Here is a 19,469-nt window from a genome sequence, read left to right on the forward strand (position 1 = left end):
CAGGCAGAATCTTCTGTTCCATCTGCTTTCTTATTTTCCTCCTTTATTGCCTCTGTTAAGGCTGTACCTTTTAGATGTAAACTAGCATGATGGCCACTGTATAGCTCACTTTTATCACAGATCTTCTGGGAGATTTCTCTTGCAGTCTTCGTGTAGAAACCCTAGTGATCTAGCAGGTGCTTACATCTAAATTTTTAAAGCAGTTTCAGATATCATAGTTATTGTTGTTTCCAAAATTGCAGAACTTTTTACCTACCATGAGGGCTCAAATTGTTCGTGAGCTTTTTTAAAATCAAGGGGGTAACAATGGGAGTTCAAGTCTGAACTGACTTTTTAAGAATAGAGGACTGTCTATGAGTCAACTAGAAGCCCAGTTTATTTCTATTAAAATTTGTTTAATACAGAAAACACAAAATGGAAGAAGGATAGGGAAGGGTAGTTTTATCTCTTTCTGTGTAAGGGAAAGGATGAGAGGGCAAGAAATCTAATGAGGCAAGATGTTCTAGCTCAGATCATATCTGCGTACATGGGCAGACATATTCTTAATACAGGAAAAATTAATAGGAAAGCACCTTTTTAACAGAACTAAGTACAGGATCCTACTTAACCAAGAACAGTAGGAAGAAGAATCAGCAGAAAGAAGCAAACAGTAGTAGATCTCCACTGAAACATTATTACATTGAGAAGCTATGAAAATAGTTAGACTATTGCCTTTTTAGCCAGAACACGGTGTACTGTACTATGAGCTAATATTAACTGCTACTGTACCTGGCTGAGAGAGAGCAAACTCTTGCCAATACTAGGAGTCTTAACAGCTCTCAGGGGATCTATAAAGTTATTGAGAAAAGTCGTATCGCAGAACAAAGGGGGTGAAAACTGAGAGTGCTAAATGTGTTGTGTCAAAACAAATGCCAATACTTTTTGTTTATCCCAAAGGAAGGTTTGAGGTATTCAAAATGGAGCGAAAGTATACTAATGAACAGAAAATACTTTTTCACTTAGTGTGCTGTGGAGTTTAAAAATGAAAAAAGTTGGTTTTAAATTCCATTCAAAATGTGACACAATTGGTAGGTTTATTTGCTTAACAGAAGCAAATGCATCTTAGAACGAAATCATTAAAATAACTTTCTTTTATGCTTCCTTGCTTATGCCACATTTCTTTATTCACTCCTTTCCCCCCAAATTGATTGTGTCTTCGCAAACAACTAAAACCATCTACGGAATGCAATTTCTTATCTGATTTTAGTTCTTAGTCATGTTGTCAGTTGTTACAGAAGAAAGACAGGACCCAGAATTAGTCTTTGGCAAGTAAAAAGCCTTTTTAGATCACCTTTAAGATTAAGCCACTTTAATATTATGAGACCACTGATTTCCTGATGCAACTGGTAGATTGTTTCAGTAGTTCTTATTAGTTTAAGGTTTGCAGATTTATAAAACCTTTTGCACTAAGGAAGCAGGGTCCAAGTGCTTTCTAAGCTTTACATTAGTAATAAACTAATATCAATAAGCAGACAGGGTTTATCCTGCTTTGATAGACATGGTATGTATACCTTTTTCAGTAGTAGAGTACTGAATCTGATCCCTGAGTGGGGTTGCAAATGGTTCTAAGTAGTTCTTTTTTAGAAACAAGAGTTTTAGAATATGTCTGGAACAGATTTTTTTCTTTTTAGTATCTGATAAAAAGATTGTGTCCCTTAATGAGGGAGGGATAATTCCAAATACTGCCTTATTTTGGTACGTATTTCGCTCTCAGAACTATTTCATGAGGTGAGAGGCACTTTCAAGGAAAAGGACTACGGACATTCTCACCTGGGAGCAGCCAGTCTATTGCTACTGGCCTCTCTCCACTGTGCATTAACTGGTTGGTCACTGGTGGCACTTAGGTAATTGTATAAATGCTGTTAGACTCTTGATGGATTTGTAGTATTAATTCGATTCTCTGGGAACTGATCTGAATGTAATTATTTAGTGTCCAGTCTGTTAAGTTGGCCTGTCAAAAGGTGTGTTGATGATGTCTCTTTCTGTTCACAGCATTCTCAGGTGGCCATGGGAGCACATTTTTAAAATGGAAGGAAAACATTTTCACTAAGTTACAGTGTTATTTACATCCATTTAGTATCTTCTAATCCAAAGGATATATGTTTCAGTGTTAAAGCAATCTGCAGGTAGCAAAGTGTAATTGTTGTCCTTTAATGCAAGCAGGGAAACTAAGGTAATGAAAGATTGCTATATGCATGAAGGGAGTTAGCAGGATTGCAGGGAAAAAAAAAATTAACCCCCTAGTCTAATAATTTAGCTAGTCTCTCCTCATGCAAGAAGGAATTGGATTTTTTTATGTTTTTTTTTTTTACTTACCTTTATTTTTTAAACTGTGTAAAGGGACACTCCAGGTAGTATGGTAATGGGAGCCACTGTTATTCTGAAAAAGGACTGCATCACAAAAAGAGGAGAGTTAGGAAGTGAAAAATTATTTCCTGTAAGAGTCTGCAGGAGAAAAGATGGGAATGTAGTGTGAAGTTTGTTCTTGCAGAGTCCCAAAGCTAAATACCTTTAACAATGCAGTTCTTTCTTATTTTCATGATGGTATCTCAGTGCATTCACAAGATAAGCCTACTGTGTAGGTTTTCTTCATGTAGTAGGCTAGGGTCCGGTTAGGCCACAATACTGACTACAATCACAGTACTGATTACTGGGGAAAATAACAGATAATCTGTGAAGCTGGAAGTATTTGTGGAAAAAATTAGTTTCCAAACAGCTCTGTCAACTGTAAGAGAGCCGAAGTGTAAATAAAATAAAACTAAACTTTAAAAAAAGATAAATACCTGCTTTATGATTGGGTGGACAGTAGATTTCATCTTCAGAGAATTGCTGGAGCATTGTTATAGGAATTCAAATAAATTCAGAAAATAATCTTGATAGGAATTTTTCATCTTTTTTCAGGTAGCTTCCATTTCAAAAACTAAAGAAGGTGTGTGAAGCTGTAGATTTATATGTTTAGTGTCTAGCAGTGTTTGGGACTGTGTCAAGATGTAGAATGGTGTTTTCCATTACATACCTAGAGCCATCGGAGCATGCCGCATGTGCCACCAGGTACATTAATCTTACTGCAGGGAGTCAAACTGCAGGCAGTACAGGACAGTGCAGGGGCTGTACGTTGCTTTAAGAGGATACAGCATAACTCCATTTCGGGCTGGGCAGGAACTGCCACAGACTTTCTCAGTTCTCTCCAGGCCCAGGCTGCATCGGGAAGAATTGGGGCTGTGTGTCCGGCTGGCATCTGGCCGCCCTCGGCAGGAACGTACGGGAGGAGTAACCGCTCCTTCCGCACAGGAACTGCACAGACTCCAGTGCTCTTGCCCACTCATACTAATCCTTCCTTGCATACATTCAGTGTACAGCCAAGAAATCATGGTTTTAAATGTGGAAGTGCTGAAATACATTGATGTTGCTATTTCAAGGCTTTTTTCCTAGAGATGAAATGTGGCCTATAAATATTAACAGAGATCTTTTTCCTTTTGCCTACAAAATATATTAAACCTGCTAAAAATATTTAGCCCACACTAAAAAGAAACCCTTAATTCATACAATACTTTGTTATAATTTTGTTCATATATTTGCTATATAAACTTTTAATATGAATATCCCTCATTTTCCCATTTGCAGTGCAAAAAGGTCAGATAATGTATTTATATTTGCTGAACATACTATTTATTAAAGTTTACGTTATGGTAATGTTCCAAGACCAATCAATGCCTTATGTCCTTTCTGATATTTCTTCTGCATTCTGAATTATCTGTCTGTGGGCAATACTAAAATCTTAATTAGTGAGATGTAAGTAACTTTAGATAAAAAGACATTAACTTTTCCTTTTATTTAGCCCAGTAATTTTTCAGTTATTTATCATTCCCTGTATGGCATAATAAGCATTGGAGGAATGCAAGTTGGGGGACAGAAGGACGATTAAATAATTGTCTTGAATGTTTGGATTTGGACTCAACAGTATTTCCACGTAGTCACTGTTCAAGTGTTGATACCATGCTCTATTAATCTACAATGCATACAAAGAGTGTACAAGGAGTACAATACGTACAAAGATTTCTCTCTTTCCAAATCCGTTCATAGCATTGATAAATTCTATATCCAAGCACAAATCATCTTACATAGCATTCTAGTCCTTTGAAACAGTCCTAAAATTATTCTTATTTCTGTGACGCTGCCAAGAAGTCAGTATAAAGGATATTAAATGAAAATAATTTCTGCAAGGTTCACTCAGTGGGAGGAGGGAGTTTTTATTTCCTTTCTCTTCCCCATGTGATCACATAGCATAGGTTACCTGGTTTTGGCGGAAGACCAACATGCAGTAGGATATGAGGATGTAAGAAGTAATTCTTTGATTTGTCAGAACCGGAAATTTATTCTTCGTGTTTCTTACTGTGTGATGCTGAACACACACTTAGAAAGCTTGAATTTTGGTAAAAGTCTCCAGAAAGACTTTTAGAAGAAATGGAAAGCTGGAAGCTTTTCCATGAGAGTTATGTGTTGTACGGCATTGGTTTTTTTAACTGAGGACAGAAACTGAACATGACATTTAACTTGCGTAGCATCTTTATAGACTGAAGAGAAGGGGAATTTGTCAACAGAAGTAGCAATGTAATTAACTATTTTCTGTTTGAGTCCTTGTGAGTAGTGTTTTGATAAATCACACATTTGTATGCTGATGCCTGATGTAGATTAGGAAAGTCCCTTTCTTTAGCCTCTGGTTAATCCTGGTTGAATTCCATTCCTCTGATGTTAAATGAAGCAAATGGAAACCCATCTTGCTGTCTTCTGTCAGATGAAGTTACGATATAGTGTGGTGGGTTTTTTCAGTGCTTTATATATGTTTTAATCATGGAATTTGGGTAGATGTTTTGAAGAGAGCAATACTTTTTTTGCTTAATGTGATAGAATATTGCCAAGGCAATAGCCATTCTAAATCACGTTCTATGAGAATACCCAAAATACTCTGTTTCTAGATCATGTTTCTGGACTGCAGCAATTCGACTTCTCATTGGTGCTGCAATCCACTCCTTAAACTCAGCAGAGTTAGTGGTCACCTGATTTACTGTCCAAGTCCTGCAGTTATTTGTGTTTTGGCTTTTAATTTTCTTTCCCATTTTAGCTCATGGCTGAGTTAGAGGTTTCCTCCAACCTCATTTTCCACAGAGGAAATAGCAGTGCAGAAAATCTCATCAGGACATAATCTTCCTTTATTTTTCTTGTCGTAGAAGAATCCTGGCTGAAAATTAGTGGATTCAGCTGATCAGATGAGAAGTAGTCCAAGACTCAAAATTCTGCAAATCGTTTTTATTTGTACTTTAAAAACATTATATGTATTTTCAGAGGTTCTTGAAAGCTTTTAACAAAGCTTTTTCAAAGAGAAGGCACAGAGTACCTGTTTCCTACTGATTAAGTGCAAATTCTCTATTCTTGCCCTAAACTAATATTCTGATTTTTTTTTTTTTTTTGGATACATGTGACTAATGTGGTACATTCCCCAGCCATTCCATCTCCTTTCTTGCCTTTTGGAGACTAGTTAATGTAATTTTCTCTTTGCCATTACTCTGTAGTCACTTTGTGAGTGCTTTCTGGCCCTTTTACACTGATGATCTCCCATTTTATGATAAGCATTGATACCCTTCCCCTGTCTTTTCCTTCATGTAGAGCTATGTTTGTTTTTAGTCACCACAGTGTTTCTCCCAATCATCCTCCTCAATTACCAGCTTCGTCCCACTTTCAGTACAAATTACTCGATAGATCAAACCAAAGGTCCACCAAACACTGAGCCTGTCATTAAGAGCAGCCAGTAGCAGGTATTAAGGCAATGATTGACAACTACATGGCAAGTATTGAATGATACTTCCTCCCTACTTCTCAGTCTCCAGTTAAGGTACTCTGGTTTGTATCATCTGCATCTGCACAAATTTACATCTGAGCTAGTTACTGACCTCACATTCAAGGCAAAGAAGGATAAACTACGACTGTGTTTTGACTGCTTTATTTTGTACCTTAGGATGAGATGAATGGTGTCTTGGAACTGCAGATTTCTCCTCGCTGCTTAGGAGGAGAGCATAGCTGAATAGCCCAGATGTAGATGTGTAAAACTGAAATGAATCCTAACCCATGTGTGTCTACATCTCTCCTACCTCTGCATTGTGGCTTCATTACTGACCCTCATTAATAAAATGCCCTTTCTGAGGTCGTGTGCACAGTCACTACTTTTCACTTATTCAGATAACCCTAAAGAGCCATTTCTTTTATGATGTCTATAAGAAATGAGCCAAGCGGTCTGCTGTTCTATTTCCCTTACTCATCTCAAGAGCGAACTACTCAGCTAAGTGGGCAGAAAGGATTGAATGATGGAAGAAAAGTAGGATGAAACCGTGTTGAAAAGGAAGATGGCAAAAACTGGCAGGATAAACTGTGGAGGGAGAACAAGGAAATTAACTCTTTCAAAGCTATACTCTTCACACTATTTCTACACCATTTCCCTGAAAAAGTAGATAGTGAAACGTCATAGGCACTCTAAGTTGTCTGTATCTCATTGCTATATTGCGTATTTCACATGCTGTTCAATATGGATGATAATAATAGTTTTACACAGATTTTCGTGATTGCTTTATTGAAGTTTAGTTAGTGGACTTTAATTAAAAGATGAAAGTTTACATGATCAGGAGAGTTTTTGCTTTAACTGCTCTTTGTTTTCTGTTTAATGTTGAAGGTTACAGCGATTAGCAAAAGACCTTTCAAAGCACCTCCAAATGCAGGATAGCTGTTCATTGGGGAACAACAAGGTTTCTGCTCTGGACAGGACTTTAGGAGAGATCTCTCGTATTCTGGAAAAAGAGGTATTGTGACTGTTGATTAACCTATAAACTGTGTTACCCTCAAATGTCATCAGTTTGGATTTGGAAATGTTTTAAACATGATGAATACATGACCTCTGCGTAACAAGCAGTGTCTGCTATTATGCTTTTCTGTGATGGCTGCAGCAGTGGATGCTTTTATTTAGACATCAGATTCTTATGTAGGCAGTTTTGCAGAAGTGCTGAAAACCCACTTAACTGATGCTAGATCATCTGGATTATGAGAAGCTGTACTTCCACTGTATTTTCAGTAGGATTGTTTTTAATGGGCCATTTCAGTCATCTAGTTTATAGTGCATAGCCACAAACAGCTTTTACAATAAGGGACCAAAACAATTATCAGAGAACGGAGGAAAGAATTGGAGCCAGCTTTGCTGTCACAGCCACCATATTGTGGTGTTAGGCTGAGTTTTGAAGGAACGCAGATCTGTTCAGAGCACAACAAAGCCTGTAGGTCTTTGATGAAGGATGAAAGTATGATGTGCATATATATGGGATATTTCTATGTTTTGGATTTTTTCAAAGTGCTGTGTTTGTAGAGCATGTTTTGGTTTATGGTAAATGTTGGATTTTTTTAATCGATAGCGTAACATTTGCATCTTTTTTACTGTTTCATCATGGTCAGTCTGCTTCCACAGTGCTTTGTGTCTTGTAATGTGTTTTTTTTTCTCCATTAAGACCACGGTATTTGAGTTTTCAGCTGGAACATTATGTTCTGTTCTCTCTCTAACCATTAGAAAATGCTTTACTTTCATATCTGTAATCAAGAAATCGTGAAAATTAGTTCTGAGAGAAACTAAATTATTGAAATCTGAGGAGAGGGTTGCATCATTGTGGTTCAGAGTTGGTGTCTGTGAAGATGAGAGCTCTGCTTGATGCCTTTCACAGTCAATGTAGAACACAGTTGCTAATAGCATATGCTTTTAAATAGTGAACGCTGCCTGGGATGCATAGGATTCTGACGTGTATTCTGTTAGTTACTTCGAGCTGCTGATCAAGTTTAATAGTGTTTTTAAAAGAGCTGTGCCATTTTCAAATTTTGCAGTGTTTGCCTTAATTACTGAAAAATTCATTTGTTATTTATTTCAAAATACAGAAATCATGTTATTACCTGGAGACTATAAAAAGATGTATCTATTTTGAAAACTACCTAAATAATTATTGGAAACTGTTTCTGGAAAGCGGTGGTGTATCCATCCTCTCTCATCAGTAGATGTTTTCTGAAATTTTTTTTAAATGAGACATGAATTGCAGCTAAATGTTAATCATTAATTGTTCACAACATTTTACTGCTTGCTGAGTCTGCAGCGGAGAGTTAAAAGATAAATGTGATGGTATTAATAGACATACATTATTTGTTGTTGGTTTGGGTTTTTACCCCCAAAACATTATCACTGGAGAAGTATTATTATATCTAAGTGTCCTAATCAATAAGGTCAAGAAAGATTGATTTCAATAGCTGTCACTGTGTTTATGGCACAGATCATACATAGTCATTTATAGAAGTGGATAGTAATTCTCTTGTTAACTTGCAAGTCAAGAAATCAGCAGACACATCTTACATGTCAGTGGGCGGTGTAAAGAATCTTGATGGTGTCAGTCATCGACTGAGAGGAGGAGACTGACACTGTTAATTGAATTTCCCTGGAGAGCATAAAAATATACCATAATGTGGGGGGAGGAATGAGGGAGTGGGAACCACACAAGCTGTCAGTGTGTGTGAGCTGATAACATTGATTTACCCCTGCTAATGGCCTGGGTTGAATAAAGAATTGCCCTGAGGGAGGACAGAGTTCACTACAATAGATCCTTGCCACTTACTAGAAATTCTTCAGGCTCAGAAGTAGTCATGCAAATGTATTATAAAAGAAAATTGATCCAAAAAAGCTCTTTTCAGTCATACTGTGAAACAGTGGATTTTTCTTTTGTTAATAGTTTACACTGACTGAAAGATGTATTTATACAATCTCACCAGGAAAGTAAAGGTTTGTTTTACATACCGTGAAATAAAATGCTGAGCTGCTGTTGGTTAGAGTAAATAAATAAATAAATAGAACACATTAAATTTCTCAACAGAAGGAAGGGTTAATGAGCTCATTAGAAATTCCATGACTGTGCTAAAACAGCATTAAAGAGTGGGGGTATATCATTTATGCCAACTTGAATCACAAAAAAGCCCCATACAAAAGATTGGCAGCTCTGTCTCACTGGGTTTTGCCTTCAGGTAGAATCGAATCAGACTAACAATTCCTTTTTGGTCTTAGTCTTCAGATGTTGTTTTTTGTAGTAATGAATAAGGCTTTTTTTCACTTCTGAACTTCTTTTATAATGTTTGAACGTTCTAGGATGAGGCATACCTGCATGATTATTGTGGTCAAGCTTGCTTTTGTTTTGCGTGCCTTCCTGGTCTGCTGGACGTGAGCAGATTCTGCACTTGGGGCCAAGTGATTTCACCAATATAGCAAGAAGAGTTTGTGTAATGTAAACTAAAATGTTTTTATATTGGCATATCCTCTAGGTACTCAAATTTGAGAAATCTGTCTCTCGGGCAAAGATACATCATAACCACTGTATTTTTTTGAAGTCCTGTCTGTATATTGTAGCACCTTGCCTGCTTCTCATTAACACAGAATTCATAGGCTGCTGCCACTTCCCCATACAATGCAGCAAGATCTACAACTTTAACTCTGAATCCAAGGCATGATTTGAGTGCTAATCAATGAAAGAGGAGTTGCTTTGCTTTGCTTCAAGTGGTTGTTAGATCTCCAGACACTTCCTGATATGTTGACATTGGCTTGCTTGGATGAAGCTCTACAACTGCTAGAAGTATTACACTCTGTGCCAGAGAAGTATTTGTAAGTAAGCAAGTTGAAGTGCAGGTTTTGAGGGCCTGTCATGCGAGTATGGCCATCAACTGCATACAATCTGTAGTTCACATGTATTTTAATTAAATAAATATGAAAGGTACTATAAAGTCATAAACCACAATGTTGTTCCAGTTTTAAATAGATCTATACCCCTTAGGTCATGTGTCCTTGCTTCTGCTAGTAACATGAAGCAGGAGGCACAAATCCTGATGGTTGTGTATGCCTGTTATGCTGTCCCCAAGATGTATCTAAAACATCCTGCTAGGGTGTGAGTTTGGTTATGTTCTAGATTATCAGAAGGCAGTCCTTGCGTTTTGTGCATTGTTTCTCATTCTTTCTGGCAGAAATCCTGGAAGGAAGTTGTATTTGCTTTCACATCTACTTTGTTTAAAAGTATATTAAAAAAACAAACACACACACAGACACAACAGCAAAAGGCATGCAAACGTTACCAGAAGGCCCTGGCCTGATGTTAGCAGATTGTCATATGGGACTCTTCAAGCTCTTAATAAGATCTGATAACACTCAGTTTAAGATCTCCCATGAATGGGCCTTTGAAGCTCAAAGAAAAACTCATGTACCCTCTTAAAGAAGGCAGAGCTAATGTTTGAAACTACAGGGCTAAAACAGTTTTTCTGCCACAGTTCTTTGATTTTATACATGTTTGTTCTTTGGACTAATTTTACACATCCATTACTGAGGTCAGCAGTGTCTTTCAGATGTGCAAGGAATCCCGGATCAACTGCTCAAGTTTGACTTGAACACTCATACAGAAATGTCCTGTAATAGGGAACACTTTCAGAAACCAGTATATTGAAAGCTGTATGTCCTATTAGTGTGACTTACAGGTAGAGTTCTAAGTTGCTTATGCTGATATCATTTCCCTCAGGGTATACAGGTGAGATTTACTGATTAAAAAAACAAAACCATTTTCTACTGCGTAGGCATTAGACATTACACTGGCTGAAGTACATATATTTCCAAGGCTATAAAGCTGACTCGGGTCAGAGGTTACTGCTTCTCGGATGGTCATCCTTAGACTTGCTGACAGAACATCACTTCCCTAAAGTTCTTCCTAAAATTTGTTTTGAGGGGTTTTTTTGAGGTCCAGGTTTTTAAAGTCCTACCTTTGAATGATTCGAGTATTCTAGGTGATCTTGATAGGTTGAGGCTAGGCAGAGATGACAGATGCCATTATTCTGAGGAATGTGGCAGGATGCTACCTTCACTAAGGACAGTGACAAGCAGCTGAGGGCAGTAGCCTTTTCACCTGGCTCAGCTGCAGCTAAAACACTGCTGTTAAATCATTTTAGTTAAATTTGTACAATACTTACATGTCATATCTAGACAAGCCCTTAATATGTCTCCCATCCTTCTGACTGGGATTATGACACAGAGATTCAATATAATCATGAGGGAACCTCATGCTTTTTGGAATCCAAGTGCAGCAGTTAATCTGCTTAACTGGAATTATTTTTATGTAATGTTTCTCATCCCACCACTGGTTTGAAAAAGACCTTCATCATAACACAAGTTATAAGATTCCTTTAACTAAGTGATTTAACAGGTGATTTTACAGATATGCTCCTGAAGAGAGGGCTGCAGCCACAGGGGAAGGATAGGGGTTTTATAGATGTCCCAGCCTAAGCAAACATTACAGCTGAAGCTCACGTGTTTGTCACAAGGCAGAAAGCCTAACAAGCAAGATTTCCCTCATTCTGATGTTCATAAAACTTACTATGATTTAGTACATTTTTGAGGATAGCTGTGTCTCTAATCTACTTCAGGCTCTCTAGGTGCTGAAAAAATCTCAGTGAGTAACAGCGAGCACAAATTAAGTTGTTAAAGTGTGGAAGTAAAACGGAACCAGAGGAATAGAAGAGAAGGCTTTTAATAAATTGAGCCATGGCCACTCATAGTTACTTACCAGCTCTTCATACAAATCTAAAAGTAGCTGCTTTTCACTAGGTTAAGTTTCAAGATACTTATTTTTATTACAAGTTTAATATTGTGTTCTTACTGGAAATAGATTTCAGGGGAAAAAAATACATATCCTTAGAAAAGGTGTAATTTTGTAAGTGAAAAATGTGTGAATCTGAGCACTGTTTTAATACTTTTTTTTAAAACAGGATCTCAATGCTTATGACCTTTAAAAGATACTCTCTCAGTCACCATTAATGGTTTGTTTTGTGTCAGGCAATGTTTTTGGTTTTGTGATTTTTAGATAGATTTTTCAGCCTCCTGCTTCAGCAGTTGTGATGTCAGTTATTTACATTTCAGTAAAATGTTTGTCGTAGCTTTCAAATACATGGGGACTGTAGACAGACGGTGTTTATCCCATTGTAAAGACTGTCAGAAATGGCTGGCTTTAACAGCACAGTCAGGCCTGGTATTTATGTTTTATTCTCTAAACTGTCAGGCCCATTGGGTATGGTGACCATAGCCAGGGTGAGGATTAATGGGCCAGTTTTTGGAAGGCACACTGAATTCAGAGGGGCTGGCTACTCCTGTTTGGGTTTTTTTTCCCCCCAATAATACAAACTCTGAATCATCAGAAACTGAAACAATAAAATTAAAAACTAATAAAGAACTAAGGTACAGAGAAAAAGCAATGTTAAATGGAACACATGTAAGCTTTTGTACTGTTCATGATAAATTTCTTCAAAAGTCTCTATGGAGATTTAAAATTGCCCCATGTATGTGTATATAAATGTGACGTATATACAGACAAAATAGATTTTAGAAGCAAATACTCTGTGCTATAAATACTCAGTATTACTGCTTATTTAAGTATATTTAAGAATACAGTGGGAATTGTGTATCACAAACACTTACATTTGATTTTGATGCTGCAAAAATTTGTGAAGCTGGCTCAAGCACCTAGGTAGCTGCGTGTTTCTAGTATAGCAGAGTAGTGTATCCATCAAAGAGAATTGAAAGACTCTGAATATAATAGCTGGATTTTATTTTTGAGAAGAACAGAATTCTGGACCAACTGAAAGGCAACAATGTATGTTTAAGCTTTTCTTAACTTGCCGTTGGTTATATTTGAACTGGATATGGCATTATTGCTGCACATAATCACTGTTGCTTTGAATGGGTATTATACAAGATACTGTAATTTGATATCAAATTTTTGAAGGAAGTTTGAATTCATAAGCTAAGCAGGAGTGACATAAATAGTGTATTTTATGCTAGATTATGTTACTGGAAAAATCAGGCTAGCTTTAAAGCACGCAAGGCCATAGCTTGAGGTTTGTGGCTTTTATTTCATAATTGAAGAAAAAGGTCAAGTGTGAATTAGAAGCAGCAAATTTTAAACCTAAATTTTGGCTAAAAACAATTGATCCAAGTTTAACTTAGTTCTGTTAATCAACTAGATGCCTTAGAGGCAAGGATGATCAGTATCTCTGAAGAGAGCATGAGTGTTAGCAGGCAGAGCAATGATTCAGTAATCTTTTCACAATTATTAATTCTTGTCTTTGGAGCATTGAAGGGTCATCTGAGAATAAGATGGTGGCAAAAATCTGTGGTCCTTAAAAAAAACTGTGATGATTTTTTTTTCCCCCACACAAAATTATTTTGGTTGGCATTTATGTAGGAAAAGGAAATGATGGAGAGAAGAAGACAATAATAGATGAATTTGGGAGTTGTGAACAGAATAGATTCCTCATTTCAGTAGCAAAGCATTTCTGTAGGCAAGATATAGTCACTAGTTAAGTTAAGGTGAAGTGTTAAAGATAGCTACACCTCTAGAAAAAACCCAGCATAAAGTCTGATATATGGATTCATTGAGGGCAGGAGAAATCACAGGAGGTCTCAGCTTATCTGTCACCCTCTTACTAAATCAGAAAAAGCATCATAGGGCATTATATATGAAAAAGGGTGAAAATTACTATTTTAGTGAATTTACCTAAATCACAGACTAGTGGCTTTACCCAAATTATAGCTACACTGTGTGTATTTTGTGATCTTATGTATGCATACACACAGAGGCATATTATCTGTATATTATTTAACACACTCAGCAGTGTTTGTGTATGGCCTCACAAGTGATTAATTTCTCAGTCTGAAGCTTTAAAAAGTTATTTAACGTTCACGTTTAAGCATTATTATAGTAATGAAAAGTTTGGTCAAGATGCCAAACTTTTATAGGCATGTTTGTGATTGAGAGGTGTTTGTATTTTCCTTGACAGGGTGATTTCTGTGATGCAGCCCTTTTGTGTTTTCTTGTTTACTTAGTATCTCCCATTTCTCCACTAGAGGACACTATCTGTAGAAACAACAGCATGTCCTTTTAATCCTTGGAAGTAATAAATCTATTTAGCAGTCAGATTTTCTTTTTGGAAGAAAAATGTTTACATAAGATTTTAATTTGGTGAATACTGATATGACTTCTATGGCCAAAGGTACTAACTTGCTAAATTAATTTGCATGTTAATTCTCAAAGTTCTGTGTTTAATTATGGCTACGTTCAAGACGGGCTTTAAAATATTGCTGATTTTTGTATTGGACAAACAGGCCCCAGTTTTGTTCAATTTGAGTGCTCCTATTGGAGCACGCCTTCATCTTTCTGACACCAGGTTCAGCCAGTTCTGGGGGACTTCATGTGCCAATGTGCTTAGAAATTGCACAGCTTTTTTTCTTACTGAGCTTCTTATAGCAGTATGTATCATGGTTTTGGTGCGTTAGGATATTTACATAGGTAATCAGTATATATCCTGTCAAGACTTAAATGTGCAATCATACAGAGTGTTCTATAGGAAAAAATAGAAGTACACCCCTGCGTACTTCTTGTTTTAAATGCATTTTTTAAAAAAAGTAGCCACATGCCCACAGTTAAATAGGCATATTTATGAGCCACTGTTGTTTGTGCTATCTACATTTTATACTGATCTGTGGTGCAGATCGGGGTGGCCAGTCTCCAGTGTTTGAGCATCAGTTTGACTTGGCTGCAGTGGCAGGAGTGTCACGGGAGCAGCAGCAGGGCTGACCTCTGGCAGCAGCTGGCAAGGCAAATTCATGGCTGTGGATGAAAACAAGCCGGCAAAGGCCCCCGAGCCCCACATCAGTCCTGCGCCCTTTCCACCTCCACCCTTACAACGGTGCAGTGGGACCCTGCGGAGTCATTGCTGCTGTCATGTTGTAACCTACTGCCGTTCTCTTATATATGTGATATGTGTCTTTTGGCTCTTAGCCATGTGAAGATTTTGATGCATAGTGCACTAGTTTACACCAAAAAGCCTTCTTTTGTATTGGGCAGTGGGCATTTCACGGCCAAAGTGTTTAAAAACTGAAATAAGCATTCAGACACTATCTTAACTGGGCTTTCATCTTTATGGTTTTTGTTCTTTATGAAAGTAATTGCTACTCTCATTTTTTTATAATCAGAAGTTATAAATTTAAGGTTCATTTTAGCTAAACATATGATGTATTTCTATACAAAGACTGGATTCATTTTTTAGTCCATCCATTAATTTTTCAACTTTGGGTACTCCTGCAGTAGCCAGTTCCAGAGCTCAGTGATGTCACTTGAAGGGAAGTCATTAATCAAATGTAAAGCTGAATTATAACAGTTTAAAAATGATTTAAAGTCAAAATCCAAACTTTATGAAGTGTGTTAAATTACAAAACTTAAAAGTAAGTCTGTTTTACCAGCTAAAACTAGAATTCAGGCCCTTGGAACTCTGTGTTTTACAACAAAAAATCTAATAATTTTGCTAACACAGAAGGTAACATAGGGAATTCTGTATTTATGCTTCCTTTGTTGCAAGTGTTAATCAAGTCTTTAGCTGTTCTTAGGAAAGTACAGAACCTGAGTTCAGAGCATGAACTCAGGAACTGATAAAGCAGATATAATTGATGGAAAATCTGAGATGTAAGTAACCCTCCTCGAAATTAATTCACTTCTTTAAACCCTTTAACTGGGAGATGAGAGACTTTCAATGTATACGTGTTCAGCACTGAGTGCCAAGGATGCACAGTGCCACTAAAACATGGTTTGAAGGAGGTTCAGCAGTGTTCAAAGCCTGAAGTGTGGGGTATTGTGCTGTATCTACCCTCTTAACTGCATATGGTCCGAACTGCTACTAGTAGTAGAAACATCACCCGATCTGATCAACTACAGCAGCAGATTTGATAGTAATAGCACAGCGGCTGTGAGTTCAAAGAGCAGGCTGTGGGCAAACAGTGGAGGAGCTCTTTGGACAGCATTTTCTACCCAAACAGCCTTTCCCTGTCACTGCCAGGAAGAAGTCAATAGGTCAGATGTGTGTTGTGTGTTGCAGGTTGGACTAAACAGCTTTCTATCATCAATAATTCGTTTGCCCAGAGTTTCTATAATCTGTGGATTAACCTTTTTCTTGAGATGAACATACAAATAGGAGCTTGTTACTGGAGGTCAGCCACAGAATATTTTTCTAGCTTGTTTGCTAGAAATGGTATTAAAAGGCAAGTTCAGTTCACAGATAAGCTCTGCAGTGTACTTACTCCAAGATTATTTGGAGGTTAATTTACTGTCCACAATGGGTGTAGTTGAAAACTGCTGTGTTGATTTCTGGTTCTCTGGGATGCAATTAAATGTTATTAGCTTCCAGTGCACTTATGCTGTGCTGTTTGTGGCCTTTTGCTGTCAGATCAGACTTTTTTTCCTTCTACATCAGTTTGGAACTAATACATCATATCAGAATGGTTATAGTGGATATATATACATTCCAAGGTATGCAAAGTTTCTTCACTAACCATTTACAAGACAAGAGATATATTTTAATATTATTAAAATACAGGCGCTGATTGCTCAGCGATGAGAAAATGCCCTACACAGGCACCTTTCTGCTAATAAGCAGATGCCACTTTAGAGATCGTGATAAAGTAATGATTATTATAGTTTCTAAAGAAGTGAAGTTTTTATTTCATTTGGTCTGGTGGTATATCTATACAAATGTTTTCTTGAAAGTATTTTTAAAATTCTACTTCTGATTTGAGACCCTCATTTCTGACGAGAACATATCGCCTAGAGGTCTTTGTTCTCATGTTTGCAGTACTTCACAAACCCACATTATTAATCTGCCCTGTAGTCCTTTGTTGCTGTCCTGTAGATCGGGTAATGGGCAAATAGTCCAAGAGGTTACAAGAGAGTATCCAAGGCAATCAGTGTGAAAGCTGTGTTTAGAATTCAAGAGCCCTTGACTGCACTACAGGTCTTTAAACAACCATTGCTCCCTCTCTATATGACTTCTCTCACATAATTTTAATATTGCACTGGTTTTCATAGTTCATTTTCAGCTGAAATCAGTGCTGCATTCTAGTGGCTGAAAGCTTTCAGCGGTGATATGTCAGCCATAGGGATTTAAGGTTGTGTTGCAAGAGATCTGTAACTTTCTTACTCACTGGAGAATTTCTTCTCCAATAAACTGCTGAGAGAGAACAGGACAAGATCATGTAATTGTGCTTTTTATATACTTGTGTGGGAACTTGTATTTATGAGATTATTCAGAAAAAGTTGAATTGGCCTTGGCTAATGGAGCCATTTATGGAGATCTAGGAGCAGTTGTTCCTGGTATTAGAGACTTAAACCTTTTATCCTTGCTTTCCTCCTTTAATTGATGCACTTACTAGATGCCCTGTTATTTATAAATAGACTAAACATTTATTTTTAATAAGCACCAGTGCTCAGTGCTGTCTTGCACAATATCTATAAGGACTATTCTTATTTTTCCAAGCAATATTGGCTGTTTCCCGTTATGCTGCTTAGCATAAGTGAAAGCAGCTAAACAGATAACATGGAATTCATTAGTTTACCTGTGTTTCCCTTATGGCTTTCACTGACTCTTGAAACTTCACAAGCAAGATTGTGAGGGTCTTGTCCTTGTCAACAGAAGTGCTGATAGAGTGCCCCTCTGTGATTTTACTATTGAACTGAAAAGACACTGCAGAACTTGGAAGGAGATCCTGCAAATAAGATTCATCTTATTCAATGAGATAATACAGTGATTCAGTAAGGAACCACGTCCAATATGGTTTACCTTACAATATGGGCAGAAGAATGAATAGAGTGTATGATGTGCATAGGCAGAAGTTAAATGTATGAGCACGTGACATACAGTGTTTGCAGGACAGGCTTAAGAATCAATTTCTTAGCAGTGGTATTGTCCCTAGGCCTGGACCAATTTTAAGTCACTTGTCGATAATGTGCTTTCAGAGAGTATAATAGTAAATGCCCCTTCTCTTTTTCTATTTTTCATTTGATTAAAAACTAAAGTAAGCCTCATTTTTTATTGTTGCATTTGAGTGATGTATCAACTGCTTTCTTTTTCATCCTTTCTCTTTGTTATACTTAGATATTTGTCTTCCTTTAGACTAAGTATAAGTTATGTGAAGTTGCAGTTAGTATACCTTAGCTTTTAAAGTGAAAAACTAGTATTATCCAAATGTCTTGGATGTTAGAGGCTGAGCTCTACACAGGAGTGTACAAGTACTGAACATCATGCAGGGAGTGAAACACGTTCTGCAAGATAAGGCCCATTTACCTACCTGCTCTCTCAGATGCTAGGTAACCATCCTCTCCTAGATGAAGCCACAGAGATTAGTCTGTATGGAGTGTAAACAGAAACCAGAGGAGCTGCCTTATCTTTGAGGCTTCAGAATCAGCTTTAAAAGGCTTCAGAATTTGCATTTTGCTTTGCAGGGTAAGGTATGAAGGAGCATTTCTTGAGCCCTCCTTTCTGTAGCCTTGCATAGCATTACCTAAAGAGCTTGGGAGCTCTAATATGTAACCAGTGCATGAGGGAGGAGTTGATACAAATACATGATAGATATGTCCTTAATGTGAATAAATACCTCCCCCCAATGGTGTGCAAAGGCTACTGAGCCAAGTCTGGCTCATGTTTTAATCCTAAACTAGTTTCCCATTGATGTTTAGTGCTTGAAATTCTGTTGTGGGTGAAGTCACTCGTGTTTGAGTACCAGTCTGAGATTTTCAGATGGAATGGAGTATTATGATAATACTGATTTCACTGGAGAGAAACAACGGAACAATTAATAGAAAATATTATTTTAGTATACTCTACAGTGATTTTCACTGTGTAAAGTTTTATGTCTGGAGAGACTAATCAGAGTGTAGATTTTCTACAGTCACAAATATATCTATGGTTTTGTGTATTTATGGTTTGTGTATTTATTTAAAGAGGGAGGGGAAAAAAAAAAAAAGAGGAGCCAGCCTAGAGTTCAGTTGTCTGGTTTGTTTTTCTAAGGCAGCTTTGAACTGCATTTCTTAGCCCCTGGCATTTTAGATAGAATCTTCAAACACTAGATAAAAGGAAAGAAGAAAATTCTTAAGATGGATTTCAACTATATTTTACTAATTAGTTATTATTTCTTCCTTCAGTGAACAGTTTAACAAGTGTAAAATAGAGTTGCCCAAGTTCAGTGTGTTCTTCCAGAAATAGAAGTCAGAATGTTTGAGAGTATTTGGGTTTCATTCAGAAATATTTTCTTCTGAACAGTTTTAGTTCCTGAGGTCTATTTGAACAGGCTTTCCAGATCAGCTTCTTACTCAGAAATAGTAGGCAGAACTAGCAGAAAGCATTCTTTTGGCTCATGAAGGAAAATACTCTATTTTAATCTATGTAAAAATATTGATTGTGGAGGTTTGTCTTAGCAGGAGAGTTTACACCAGAGTATTTAAGTTGGTTCAAAA

At 37.1% G+C, this 19,469-nt stretch overlaps 1 protein-coding gene across 3 annotated transcripts in view; it reads left to right on the forward strand.

Annotated features, from left to right (window-relative positions):
- Positions 1 to 19,469, forward strand: part of SCAPER (S-phase cyclin A associated protein in the ER) — a 167,909-nt gene that overhangs the window by 85,400 nt on the left and 63,040 nt on the right. For all 3 annotated transcript variants that reach the window (XM_074880532.1, XM_074880533.1, XM_074880534.1), the window contains exon 23: positions 6,761 to 6,887. In XM_074880532.1, coding sequence (XP_074736633.1) covers positions 6,761 to 6,887 — 127 coding nt within the window. The remainder of the gene's footprint in view (positions 1 to 6,760; positions 6,888 to 19,469) is intronic.

The sequence above is a fragment of the Strix uralensis genome, chromosome 11, assembly GCF_047716275.1.
Source record: "Strix uralensis isolate ZFMK-TIS-50842 chromosome 11, bStrUra1, whole genome shotgun sequence".
NCBI lineage: Eukaryota > Metazoa > Chordata > Aves > Strigiformes > Strigidae > Strix > Strix uralensis.